The sequence below is a fragment of the Buteo buteo genome, chromosome 12, assembly GCF_964188355.1.
Source record: "Buteo buteo chromosome 12, bButBut1.hap1.1, whole genome shotgun sequence".
Lineage (NCBI taxonomy): Eukaryota > Metazoa > Chordata > Aves > Accipitriformes > Accipitridae > Buteo > Buteo buteo.
Window position 1 is genome coordinate 39,774,767 of NC_134182.1, and position 12,033 is coordinate 39,786,799.

At 65.1% G+C, this 12,033-nt stretch overlaps 2 protein-coding genes across 8 annotated transcripts in view; one reads left to right on the top strand and one right to left on the bottom strand.

Moving 5' to 3' along the window:
* The first annotated feature begins 1,897 nt into the window (after positions 1-1,897).
* C12H8orf58 (chromosome 12 C8orf58 homolog) lies at positions 1,898-10,141 on the top strand. 5 transcript variants are annotated; one of them, XM_075043539.1, is made up of 10 exons: positions 1,898-1,967; positions 2,277-2,398; positions 3,155-3,660; positions 3,744-3,899; positions 3,981-4,068; positions 4,156-4,259; positions 4,344-4,935; positions 5,202-5,258; positions 5,345-5,481; positions 9,060-10,141. In XM_075043539.1, exons 2-7 carry the CDS (start codon positions 2,353-2,355, stop codon positions 4,425-4,427), a joined length of 984 nt encoding a protein of 327 aa, XP_074899640.1. In that variant the 5' UTR covers positions 1,898-1,967; positions 2,277-2,352; the 3' UTR covers positions 4,428-4,935; positions 5,202-5,258; positions 5,345-5,481; positions 9,060-10,141. The 5 variants fall into 5 exon arrangements, 1 of the variants encoding a protein (XP_074899640.1); XR_012652554.1 differs by lacking the exons at positions 1,898-1,967; positions 2,277-2,398; positions 3,155-3,660; ... (4 more) ...; positions 5,202-5,258; positions 5,345-5,481 and adding an exon at positions 5,488-8,975 and having other exon boundaries at positions 9,060-9,199; positions 9,278-10,141; XR_012652556.1 differs by lacking the exons at positions 1,898-1,967; positions 2,277-2,398; positions 3,155-3,660; ... (4 more) ...; positions 5,202-5,258; positions 5,345-5,481 and adding an exon at positions 5,488-8,721 and having other exon boundaries at positions 9,060-9,199; positions 9,278-10,141.
* Positions 10,142-10,193: 52 nt separating this feature from the next.
* BIN3 (bridging integrator 3) overlaps positions 10,194-12,033 on the bottom strand; it is a 41,797-nt gene continuing 39,957 nt past the window's right edge. For 2 of the 3 annotated variants that reach the window (XM_075043541.1, XM_075043540.1), the window contains one exon: positions 10,194-11,159. In XM_075043541.1, coding sequence (XP_074899642.1) covers positions 11,013-11,159 — 147 coding nt within the window. In that variant the 3' untranslated portion in view covers positions 10,194-11,012. The remainder of the gene's footprint in view (positions 11,160-12,033) is intronic. The other variant, XM_075043542.1, reaches the window with a different exon arrangement.

Here is a 12,033-nt window from a genome sequence, read left to right on the forward strand (position 1 = left end):
CACCCTCCGTGCCTGTTTGCACGGAGATGGGCTTTGCCGTTATCTGGGTTTTGCTGTTATCCGCAGCTCCCCACCGAGCCTGGGGGGAAAACCAGCCCCTTCCCACGTCCCGCAGGCAGCGGGGACAGCCAGCAGCCCTGCTCCCCTCCCTGCCTGCACTGGGCAGGGGGGTTCCCCTGCCCCGCCGGCTGCTCGGGGTGCACCGCAGCCCCCCCATACCCCACGTGCCCCTGGATTCGGCCGAGCTCTCCCCATCGAGGCACCGAATTCCCGCAGCCCCCCTAGGAGGGATCAGCCCCGGACCCTTTGCTGCTGGACATACGCAGATCTCCCTATGCACCGGCCCTGGGGATCGGGGTGGGGGGGGTCCCCTCTGCTCGGGGTCCCCTCTGCCCGGGGTCCCTGCCAGGTGCTGTGCAGGCAGGGGGACAGGCAGGCTCAGCTCCAGGCCTGCAGCATTCCAGGGTATTTAGGACATGGTGGCTCTAATTAAACACCCCCAGGAAAGGAGGGATGGAAACGGTCCTGCCCTCCCTGCCAGCCCGGCAAAAAAGAGGAATAAACGCTTCTACAGTGCGGGGGCAGAAGGGGTGAGCCCCCCTGGGATAGCACAGCCCCAGTCCGGGGCTGGGGGTAAAGGTGCTGCCCGGGCAGAGGGGCGGCCCCCCCGGCCCCGGCCCGCCCCACAGCCCTGCCCCATAAATCCCCTGCCCCTCCGCCCCCTGGTGCTTCTTCCCCGGTTCACGGTTTTTTTCCTCTCTCCCTCCGGTTCACGGTTTTTTTTCCTCCCCCCAAGTCCCTTTGCCCGGGGATGCTGCGCCGCCGCGGAGCCTTCAGCGTGGAGCCGCTCCGCGGCCGCGGTGAGTGGGTGGTCCCTGGGGCTAGGGGGGGGGTCTTTGGGGGTCTCGGCTGGATTAGGGGGGCCCCAGCATGCGAAGTTCATGCTGGAGGGGATCCTCAGGGATCCCTCATTTGGGGTGTCTGTGTTGGAGGGGAAACTTGGGGGTCCCTGGCACCCCCCAGTTTGTGCTGTCTGTGCTGGAGGGGGTCCCTAGCCCCCCCCAGTTTGTGCTGTTTGTGCTAGAGGGGGTCCCTGGGGGTCCTGGCACCCCCCAGTTTGTGCTGTCTGTGCTGGAGGGGGTCCCTAGGGGTCCCTGGCCCTCCCCAGTTTGTGCTGTTTGTGCTGGAGGGGGTCCCTAGGGGTCCCTGGCACTCCCCAGTTTGTGGTCTGTGCTGGAGGGGGTCCCTAGGGGTCCCTGGCACTCCCCAGTTTGTGCTGTCTGTGCTGGAGGGGGGCCTTGGGGGTCCCTGGACCCCTGGGCTTTGCCCCATCTGCAGGGAGGGGCCCAGGGTGCCGGCTGTGCTGGGAATTCAAACCAGGTTTTGCCTTCCAGTGTTTGGGCTGACGGGCCCGTGTCCGCCCCAGGGTTGAGCCCACTGGTCCCTGCATGCGGTGTGGGGGTCCCGGAAACCCACAGCCCGTCTCTATGTGCCCCCCCCCCGCCGCCAGCTCAGGCTGTGCTGGGAACCCCTTCCAGCAGCAAAGCCTGGGAGGTATCGGGGGGCTCTGAGGTCAAGCTGTGGATTCAGGGGGACCCCCAGCACGGCGGCAGCTCCCACGGGGGAGGTTTGAGCTCTCCCGGTGATGGGGAACACCCCGTGCCCCCCACCCCAGCAGGGCTCCGAGCCCTGGTGAAACCCCCACGGTGGCAAGGGCAAGCGCCACAGCCAGGAGGAAAGCAGCCCCTCGGCACGTGGGGCCATCCCACGCAGCCGGTGGAAATTCGGCGCGTGGGAACGGGGTTGCTGGCAACCGGCCGTGCCGGGGCGGAGGGACCACCCCACGGCATTGCTGGGATTCATACGGCCGCTGAACGGCGGGATTGTCCGCCGACCGGCCGCGACCTCCCGGTGCCGGCTCCTGTGCCGTGTGGGCACCGGGCTCGCCAGCCCACGAGGGATGTGCGGTGAGTGGCACCAGCCCCCGGCTGAAGCGGTGTGGTTGTACGGGGGCAGAAATTTGGGAGCAGCAGGGACCCCTGGCCGGTGAATTTGGCCCAAGCCGGAGCCTTGAGCGGGGTTTCCCAAAAGCGGTGGGATTCGTCCGGCACCCGGTTGTCTACCTACAGCCTGCCGGTTCCCAAATAACCCTCTCGCCTTCCCGGTTGGGGTGGGAAGGGAATCCTTAACCACTGGCCCAGCCAGTATCGCCGATCCCAAATCCTGAAAGAAACCAGTTGGGAACCAGTCCTGTAATGAGGTGCCTCTGGATACAGGGCCCGTCGCCGGCTGGGGTGGCTATAAAAGGGAGCGCCGGGACGCGCGCCCGGCAGTCGGCTCCGGCTCTCGGCGATGTGGGGTGGCTCCCGCGCCGTCTGGAAGAGGAGGTTCAGCTGCTGTGAGTGCGGGGGGGGGGTTCAGCCTCCGAGAAGGGGGTTGCCGGGGGGGTGGGCAGCTCTGCACCCCGAGCTGGGTGTCTCGGGAGGTGCCAAAACTTCGCTCCCCACCTCCCCGAGCCCTCTGCCGTGGCCTGGCCGGGAAGGGAGGTGAGTACCCACGCCAGGATGGCCGAGACCCCCGCCGCCGCGTTGCAATCCCATCCTGAGCTGCAGGGTGATGGTGGGCACATCCTGGCCGGCGATGCCCCCCATGCTGCAGGGACAAATGTGAGAAGTTGGTGGTCCCCGGAGCCATCCCGTGGGGGGGGGAGAACAGACCCTGCGGTCCTTGTTGTGTCCTGGGTGGGCCGGCACCGAGCCGGAGTGGGGTGCAGGGAGAGCAGCCGCTCCTGCAGCCCCCGGCCGGGTCGGGGTGAGGATTGTGGGTGCTCCCCATGGCAGCTTGGGAGGAGGGAACGTGGGGGCCGGGCGCGGGACCACGTTTCTGGGGAGCAGCGACAACACGCCGCCGTCGTACGAGCATCCCCGGCTCCGGGCGAGGGCTGTGGGGACCCTCTGGAGAGGGGTCCCCTGGCAGGGGGGCTGTAACACCGCATGGTCTCGGGCACGGCTGGAGCTGCCGTGGGGTGGCTCGGGGGGGCTGGGAGGGGTGGTGGGCCCATGCCCGGGTGTGCGGGGGTGGTGAGCACCCTGTCCTGCCTCTGCCCGGGGACACCCCCCCCATCCGACATCACCCGGCCTCCCTCGCCCCGCAGATGGTCCCTGGGAGACGGCGGAGAGCTGCGTGGTCCACACCTCCGCCAGCGTCTACCGCCGGCTGCAGGAGAGCCCGCGGCAGCCCCCGGGGGGGATGAACGCCTGGGGACCCCCCCCACCGCCACCCATCTCCCCTGGCAGCCCCCCGGCGAGCGGGAGGCTCCTCAAGTCAGAGTCGGAGGATTCCGGAGTGGAGATGGCCAGCAACGACCACTCGCCTCCCACCCCTTTGGGTTCTGAGAGCAGCTTCTCCCTTGACGGCTTCCCACCGGAGAAGAATCTCCCCGGAGAGGAGCCGGGTGCCGAACCCCCCCGGTCATCCCGTAGCCGCTCGGCCAGCAAAAAGCTGGTGCAGGCAGCGCAGCGTAGCAGGAGGCAGCGGGGACCCGGGCGCTGCCCGCGCCAATTCGGCCGACGCAGCGCCAACGCGGCCGACCTCCAGGCAGAGCCGGCGTGGGACCCCCGGGAGCCGGAGGAACCCAACGTGGAGGATCCCGAGGGATCGGTGCGTGCCATGGAAAGGGGCAACTGCAGCTGGGAGGGGGGCTCGTCAGCCCGGTAAGATCTCAAGCCCCCGTTTGCCCGCAGGCTGTGCCGGAGATGGTGCTGCCTGTGCCGGGGCAGGGGTTGCGGTACTTGGAGCACGTGTGCCAGATGTTGGAGCGCCTGGCCCGGCTGCAGCAGGACAACCGGATCCTCCGGCAGCAGGCGGCGGATGCCCGGCGTACCCGGCCTGACACCACGGTGAGGGGCCGGGGGGATGTGGGGTGTACGGGGAGTGAGAGGCGGGGGGGTCCCAACTCACATCTTGCTTCTCGCCCACAGCCCACCCGGGAGCCTCCGGGGCAGGATCTGGCCGTGTGGAGGGGCGAGCGGTTCCGACCGCGCTCCTGCTCGGACAGCCAGGCGCCAGGTGAGCGGGGTGGGATACGGGGACGGTGGGGCCGTGCCTGGTCGGACCCCCCCCCCACACTGGCTTTGTCCCCCCCTTTCCACGCAGCCCCCGACCCCGGGCCGTGCCGGAGGACGTGGGGTTACTCGGCCAGCTCCCCCAGCCTGCTGGACCCCTCCGAGAGCGGGGTGGGTACCCCGACACCGGACAAGGTACGAGCCGGGGGGGTTGGCGGGGCGAGGCGGGTGGGGGTCCCGCCGGTCGCCCACCTCTGACGGCTGCGTGTCCCCCGGCAGGACGGGCGCTCGCACTGGGGCCGGGTGAAGGTGCTGCTCACCCGCCTGACCCGCCGCTCGCTGCGGGGCGGCCGCTGCAGGTAGAGCTGGGGGGTCCCCGGTGGTCCCCGGTCCCACCGCCACCCCTGGACAGAGGAGCTGCGCTGCACCTATTGCGTCACACCCCGCCCCATGACGTCACGCCCACCCGGGGCCGGTCCCCGGCCCGGCGCACATCACACCCCGCCCCTTCCCCCCCCCCCAGAATAAAGCCTTTTCACTCCCAAAGAGGCGGCTCTTTTGCGAGGTGGTGTGCAGTTGCGCGGTGACGTCACTCTCCTCGGCCCCGGCGTGACGTCACGCGAGGGCGCGTCACGGCCGCATCACTTCCGAACGGCTTTTCCGCCCCTTTTTGTCCTCCCGGTCCCATGGCCCAGTTCAAGCGGTTGCCACCCCCCCCACCCCAAATACACCCCGCGTTCTCCCCCGAGCCCCCTCCCCAGGTCAGCTCCGGGGGGGTCCCGCTGCCTCGGGGGGGGCTAAAGAGTGTGTCCCCCCCCCACCCGAGACACCCAAGCTGAGCCCCCTGCTCCTCGCCGAGCTGCTGCCGCAGGTGGGTGGGGAGGGGGTGTCGGGGTTGGGGGGGGGGGGGTCCCCGCCGGAGGGGGAAGATGCTCCCGATCGCATCGCAGGTGGGGAGGAAGCAGCGAGTCTTCCTCGGGGGGGGGTCGTCAGTCTGTGGGGGGTGGGGGGGGGGGTGGGCGAGGAGGTCTTCTTCCAGCTCGGGTGAGGAGGGGGCCGGGCCGGGGGGTGTTTTGGTGCTGATGGAGCCCCTCACCGTGTCGTCGGGTCTGCACGGTGTCTGCTGGGGTACCGCAGGTGGGGAAGATGCTGGTGAAAGCTGCCTGCAGCCCGGGCCAGGCGTTCTCCAACCAGGTATCCCTGTTCCCCCCCGCTCCATCCCTCCTCTTTCCTGGTTATTTCCTACCGTGACTTGTTTTTTTTCCCCCTCTTCCCAGCAGCGTATCCCGCAGCTTCTCCCGAGACCCCCGGCACCGCTGCCGCCCGTGCCATCCCTGGGCAGCAGCAGGGCATCCTCGGAGCCCGGCCCCTGCGCCTGCTCCAGCCTCCTGCATCCCACCGCTTCTTCCCGGGAAACGTGAGTGCTCATCCTTAACGCGGGGGACGGATCCGGGCACCGAGGGGTGGCAGGGGGTCTCTGGCAGTGACCCCCCGGGGAAGGCTGGCTGCGAGCAGGGATGCTGGAGGTGTTTAGGTTTTCTGGGTGGCACCACAGGGTCTTCTGATCCTTGTTGCCCCCTCCCCAGCAGTGAACCTCTTCCCATCACCCCCATCCACTCGTTTGAGCCACCTGGGGGGATGCCCGGGGTGAGGACCAAAGGGCAGGAGCGACTCGGGCGGATGGTAAGGACGGGGATGTGTGTCCCTGATGCGGGGTGGGCACCTGGGCAGCCCCCTCCCCTGCTGCCCTGCACCGCCTGTGCCTTTTGGAGCACTAAACACTCACCGGGCCCAGACCTTAAGACACGGGGCCCTTCCCTACTGGGTGCTCTGGTCACGTAGTGATTTTCTGGGGGGGTTATCTGTGGTCAGAGAGGATCTCTCTGGTTTCTGTACGTCTCGGGGCAGCCAGCTCTGTGCTCCCACACCACGTGCACGGGGACTGTTTTAGGATGAGCCTGTGCAGAGCAAGCCCCAACGCCCTCGGGGCAGTTCTCTGCCTCCAGCCCCTTCTGTGATGCCGGGGAGATGCTACGGCAGCGTCTGGCTGCCCCGTGGCTTCTATCACCTCCGCCTGGGCTGGCTGGATGCCTTCCCCCTCACCGGTGGTACCCCAGCCACATCCTGGTGGCCAAATCCGAGGAGGATGCTGAGGTCGCTCCGGATGATGCTGATTCTGCTTTCAGGGCCAAGGTGAGGAGGAGGGAGGTCTGCTCTCGGCACAGGGGCCTGTGGCTCTCTCGCCCAGGTGATAGCCCCGGTGCCTCTGGATCACCTGGAGCAAGGGAAGGCTCCTGAGCACCCAAAAAAGAAAACAGAGTTGTGGATCCAGGTGTGTGCTGGACTTTGCAGTCCTGGCAAGGGTTAATTCACCTAGTTTCGTGGCATTTACTGCCGGACTGGTTGTGGGATGGCTTCTGCAAAACCTGGCAGTGTCCCCTGGGGGTCTTGTCCCCAAGGGGGATGGGGGCTTTGGGGAGGAAGGGGGACAGTCGGGATCCTGGGATGGCAACGGGGCTCACCGCCTGTCTCTGCCTAGTCCCTGTTGGGGAGGAAAGAGGATGAAGTTGTGCTCATCGGTGGGGAACGGTCCCCATCACGGGGTGGTCCCATCCTGATGCTGACCCCAACGGTCCTGGTGTGTACGGCTGTTTGCATGGCACAGGCTGGGCTGGACCTGAGCGGCTGCACAAAGCGGTGAATGCCACTGGTTTGGGCATCTCTGAGCGGTGGCATGCCTTTCCTCTGCTTTTTGGAGGTCTGGCTGCTGACGTACTTCACTCAGTAGTGCTTCAGAAACCAAAGCTGAGCGCACACTGCATTGTAGAGTTAATTTTCCCTTTCTGCAAGCTTTCCCTATTAACGCTGGGATCTTGCGGGTGGTGCAAGAAACCGGTAATTATCCTTTTTTACTATATAAGAAGGAGTCCTCCTCGCCAGCCCGGTGTGGAGAGCACGCAGCGTGCAGCCCTGCCGGTGTGCAGACCCAGCCCTGGCAAAGGGCCGCTTGTTGAGGAGCAGGTTTCCAGATGCGAGCAGAGTTTGCACCGCCGGGAACGCTCGGGTTTAGCTTCCAGTGGGTGAAATCCCTCTCTTGAGTGCAGGGACAGCAGGAGGAGCTGATGGCACGGAGCAGGAGCTGGGCTTTGCTGAGCAGCTCTAGGGCTGGAGGGCTTAAGGATGGGTGGATGCAGTGGATGGAGGAGAGGCAGGTTGCTGGGGATTAGGTGGCAGGGGAGGGCTGGCAGCCCTGCCCAGGGTGACACAGCGATGCGGACAAAGCCACAAGGGAATCAAAGTGGATTTAGGAGAGCCCAGGTGAGGTTTAATCCAGCTGCAGCAGGCAGTGAGGAGCGCGGCACCTCCGGGCCATGGAGCAACCTGCCAAGAGGCAGCACGTGGCTGCTGCCCACCCGGGGCACTGCAGACCACCCCTGCGGGGCTGCCACGGACCTTTGCCCGCTCGGGAGCCGGCACAAGGTCTGCCAGGGCTCAGCTCCCCACGCGTCGCCCGTGGAAAAGCGTGGCCCTCGCTTGGGCGCATAGGCTCGGCTCCTCGCATGGCAGTTATATATAGCATCCCTGCTCCGGGTAACCGTGGCAACTGATTTTATTTTGCTTAAACCTGGCCCGGCATGTGATGCGGTTGGGAAGGAACAGCTGAGGGGAGATGAAGTTCTCCATGCCGGGTGCTGGGGGGGGGAAGCTTGGCTCGGTCCCAGCGGCGACTGTACGAGATCCAGGTGCAGGCTGGGCAGGGGATGCGCTCGGACTCGGTCCCAGCAAATGGCCTCGCTGGGGACAGTCACCAGCCTTTCCGTAACCTGTCAGGGCTCTGTTCCCATCCCCTTCACTCCTGTCTTTGCAGCCTCCCTGCTGGCAGTGGGAAGGTTTTAGGGGGGGGGTCCAGCTCCCCGCTTTCTGCTGGGCTTCCTGGGGTGCACCTCGCCCCCATTCCCTGCCATGCCGCAGGGTCTGGTTTGCCAAATTCAGGTACTGGTGAGAGGTGGTGGCGATTTTCCTGCTGGATGTCTGGGCAGGACTTCCCGGAGGAGAAGCCCACAATGGTGAGGCTTTGCCATGGAGCTGAGTGTGGTGATGCCTGCAAAGATGTCCCAAAAGGCGGTTTCATTTCTGTAGGTTCTTGGACAGGGCTGTGTTTTGGAGAAGGAGAGGTCCCGCTCTGGCTGACAGCTCCCAGCACCTTCTCTTCCCACTCTCACCTAAACTGGGCAGTTTTTAGTAAGAGATGGAGGCCATCGAGCAGCAAGCACCACTGAGCTACTGCTGGAGCCCGAAGCCCCCGGGGAACCAGCCCTCGTGGCCGATCCCCATCTGGCCAGGCAGGACAGGCAGGCTGCGTGCTCCAACATCTCTCTCTTCACCCTGCTGCAACGCAGGAGGTGGTGGGAGAAGCTCTCCTCCGAGGTAGTTTCGGCACAGCATGGGTGGGCAGCTCCCCTGTGCCCCTCTCTCCCCCCGAAGCGGCTGTGATGGTGGCTGAGCTTTTCTAGGAGATGCTGCAGTGGGATTTTTGGCTACAAGAACTACAACGCACTGCCGGTCTTGCTGGAGAAGGAAGAGCCACCAGAGACCAGGAACCTGGAGCCAATAAAGGGCTGCTGACACAGCAGAGGAGGAAGCTGAGCAGATGTAGGTACATAGCCAGGGGGGAACCCGGTGTCCCTGGGGCAGTCCCACTCATCCTGGAAATTCTCAGCGCAGCCTGCACCCCGCTCCACAGCGCTGGTGTTTTGGGGAGCTTGACCTCTCCCATCCCTAGCGCACGTCTGTGTTTTAGCAGCCCAAGGCTGCGGACCCAAGGGTTGTCCTGCCCCTGGATGCTCTCCTAGCCTTTGTGTACTTTGAATTTCTGTGGCTACCTGTACCGAGGGGAAGAGGAGCTCTTCGGTAGGCGTAGGGATGATGGGGGGGTTTGGTGGAGCCTGTGCTGCTGGAGATCGTGCGGTGGGCAATGAGTTGTTCTTGTCCCAGGAAAAACTCCCTCAGCTGCCTCCTGCCCTGGCCCAGGTCTCCCACAATGTCACGGTGTTCAGCCTGGGGAAGGTGCTGGAGAAAGCAGAGCAGCCGACTCCATCTGGAGAGCAAAATCCATGCGCTGGAGGTCAAGCTGGGTAAGCCGGGGTGAGATGTGCTGGGATGTGGGGTGCCGTCTTTGTGAGCTGCCGGTCACCCCCTCTCCTCTCTTCTAGACTAATGACTGCTTAGATGAGGAACCGGCATCCACCAGATCTCCACCAGGACCAAGCAAAGTCCCTGCCCGCCTGGATGTCACACAGCGGGGTCACGGATGGTGGCAGGGTCCCTGCGAGCTTTTTCTGTCCCAGCCCTCTCCCTGCAGAGATGGGCTTGAGCTGGCTCCCACCCCACGGATGCAGAGCCAGGGCAGCCATAGGGATGCGCAGGGTTTGCTCTGATGGGTTGTTTGCATTTAATGGAAACCTCTTAAGCAGGAAATCTTGTATCGGAGACGGGGCACGGGCTGTCTCGGTGCTCTGAGCTGGACGCACAAATCGGGGACAGACTGGCTTGTTTAGGATGGAGGGACCCAAACACGGGGGCTGGTGCTCGCTGTGCCGCAGGCTGCCCAGCAGCTCGGAGGAATCTCTGGATGCAGCCGTGCCCGTAGCTATTTCTTCGCTGCAGTTATCCGCTCCGCACCGTGCCGGCCCCGTAACTGCTGTCCAGCCCCTTGTCCCACGCAGCAGCAGTGGCGGAGGGCAGCAGCGAAGGCTCCTGCAGCCTCTCCATGTGCTGAAAGGTTCGAATTCACTGTATTCGACTGTAAAATTGTATTTCTTGTACTTTGCTGAAGCCATTTCCTTCCTGCATCTCCAGCGGCTGTTCAATCCCTCTTCCCCCTGCCCTCGCCCCCCAGCCCCATAATACCTTTCTTAAACTTACACCTCCAAACCAACAGTGTTCTGCTGTAGCCGGGGGGGGGGCTGGGGGCCGTGCCAGCCCACGGGGGGGGAGCATCCCCTCCTCCGTGGGTTCTCCCCCCCACCCGCGGCAGTGGCTGTCGGGTGGCGGCAGAGGGCGACACAGACCCCGGCCGGGCGCTGCTCTACCAAAAACTTTTATTAGAGAAGAAGGGCAGAGCCCCCCCCGCCCGTCCCCCCACCCCTCCCCTGCCAAGGTCAGGTCCGGCTGTAGGGACCCCCCCCCTCGCTCCAGTTTTCCCTGGGTTTGCTCCCGGCTGGGTTGCATTTCCCTTTTGCATCCTCCTGCCCTGGGGTCTAGGCACCCCCGCACCCATCGCTGTGCAGATGTGACCCCCCCCCAGCTGTGGGGCAGAGGCACTTTGCACCGTTTCTGCTCAAAACGGGGCAGATTCAGAGCGTGGCATCACTTGATGCTCAGCACAGGAACTGCAGCCCTTTCGTCACCCTCTCCCCATGCCTCAAAAAATGGGATGTGAATGCTTTTACCCTCCCCCGGGGGGGGCTACTGGGCTCCTAAGGCACAAAATGAATGGCCCAGCAGCAGCCGCAGGAGTGATCCCATCCTCCTGCCACAAAGGCAAAGAGCCTGGGCCGGATCCAGACCTGGGGTGTGCTGGGCCAACACAGCTGCATGATGGTGTAGCGTCGAGCTGGGGTCTAGGATCGGCCAGCAGCACCCAGCCCGCTCCCCATTTTCGCCTCCTTGCTCCACCGCAAACCCCTTTTTAAGGCAAAGCCTGGCTGCAGGGGGGGCAGAGACAACAAGCTGACTGGAGGGGGGGAGCCCTGCTGTGCCCCCCACCCTGGCCCCAAGGCAATACCTTGTCCTGGCAGGAGGGCAGAGCCATGGGGGCAGAGGGAGCAGCCAGCAGCTAAAGCCCCCCCCAAGTCCATCCCCGTGAGGGAGGAGGTGGGAAGCAGCCCCACGTTGTGGGATCCTGGGGGGGGGATCCCCAGCCCCTTCCCCAGCACCGGCATCCGCTCAGTCGTCGGCCACGATGGACAAAGCCCGCAGCTCGCTCAGCTTGGCATCGTTCTCCCGCTCCCGCTGCTCATCGCTCAAGCCAGGCCGGTCAATCTGCATCGTCAGGTCCCCAAAGATCTTGTGCATCTCCGTGTAGTAGACGATCTGTTTTGGGGGGGACGGACGGGATAAAGATGGGGGCGAGTGGGGCAGGATATTGGGGGTCTCCTTCCCCACCCCACCATGGGAGCCAAGAGGTGCGACACTGCCCGAGCCAGCCCCTCGCCTTAGCATTTCTGTTTCTAAAATAGCTTCCTCCCATGTGTTAATACCACCCCCTTAGATTATTACAACTCAACACATTTTAATAACACGCTGCCCTTCTCTGCTCGCTTCCCATCTGGGGAGCTGCGCACACGGGGCTGCTGCCGGCACCCGGCGCTGCCGCGCAGCCGCCGACCCCGTGCCGCAGCCGGACTGTCACCGGTGTCACCGGCACCGGGACGAGCCACCCGCCTGCACTGCTTGGTCCTTCAACAGGTCCCTGCTCCCCGGGCAGGGACACGGCGAGCGTGGCGAGCATCACGCCTGGCAGCACCATACCCTGCATAAAGCTGGGGGGGGGGGTTGGTGGTGGTGTTTTAATAATGTGCTAATTAGCACCGCCAATTAACTCCGGCAACGAGCAGCGCTTCCCGGAGTGGGAGCCAGTGGGTCAAGCGCAGGCAGATGGCACCGGGCTGCCTGCTCGGGCGCAGAAGAGAGAGCCGCAGTGCCCGGCGGGGGCTGGCAGCGAGCCCTGCCTGCGGACAGGGTGGCAGAGTCAGGCCCCCCGGCTCGGAGGGGTGCTGTGCCCCACAGGAGGAGGGCGATGGGGATGCCTGGCCTGGGCATCCCCCCAGTTCTGATGGGGAGGGAAGCACTGGCCCGCCGGGCTGGACGATGCCAGCGTTGCCCCCATTTCGCAGAGGGGCACAGGCGAGGCTCGGTGGACTGGCCCCAGCATCTCCAGTAGCGCTGGTGCGGAGACACGCACAGT

Excerpts from the sequence above, each read along its gene's own strand:
- C12H8orf58 (XM_075043539.1), top strand. The coding sequence starts at position 2,353 with ATGTGGGGTGGCTCCCGCGCCGTCTGGAAGAGGAGGTTCAGCTGCT. Across the intron at positions 3,661-3,743 it reads TGGAGGATCCCGAGGGATCG|GCTGTGCCGGAGATGGTGCT; the intron begins GTGCGTGCCATG and ends GTTTGCCCGCAG. Across the intron at positions 3,900-3,980 it reads GTACCCGGCCTGACACCACG|CCCACCCGGGAGCCTCCGGG; the intron begins GTGAGGGGCCGG and ends TCTCGCCCACAG.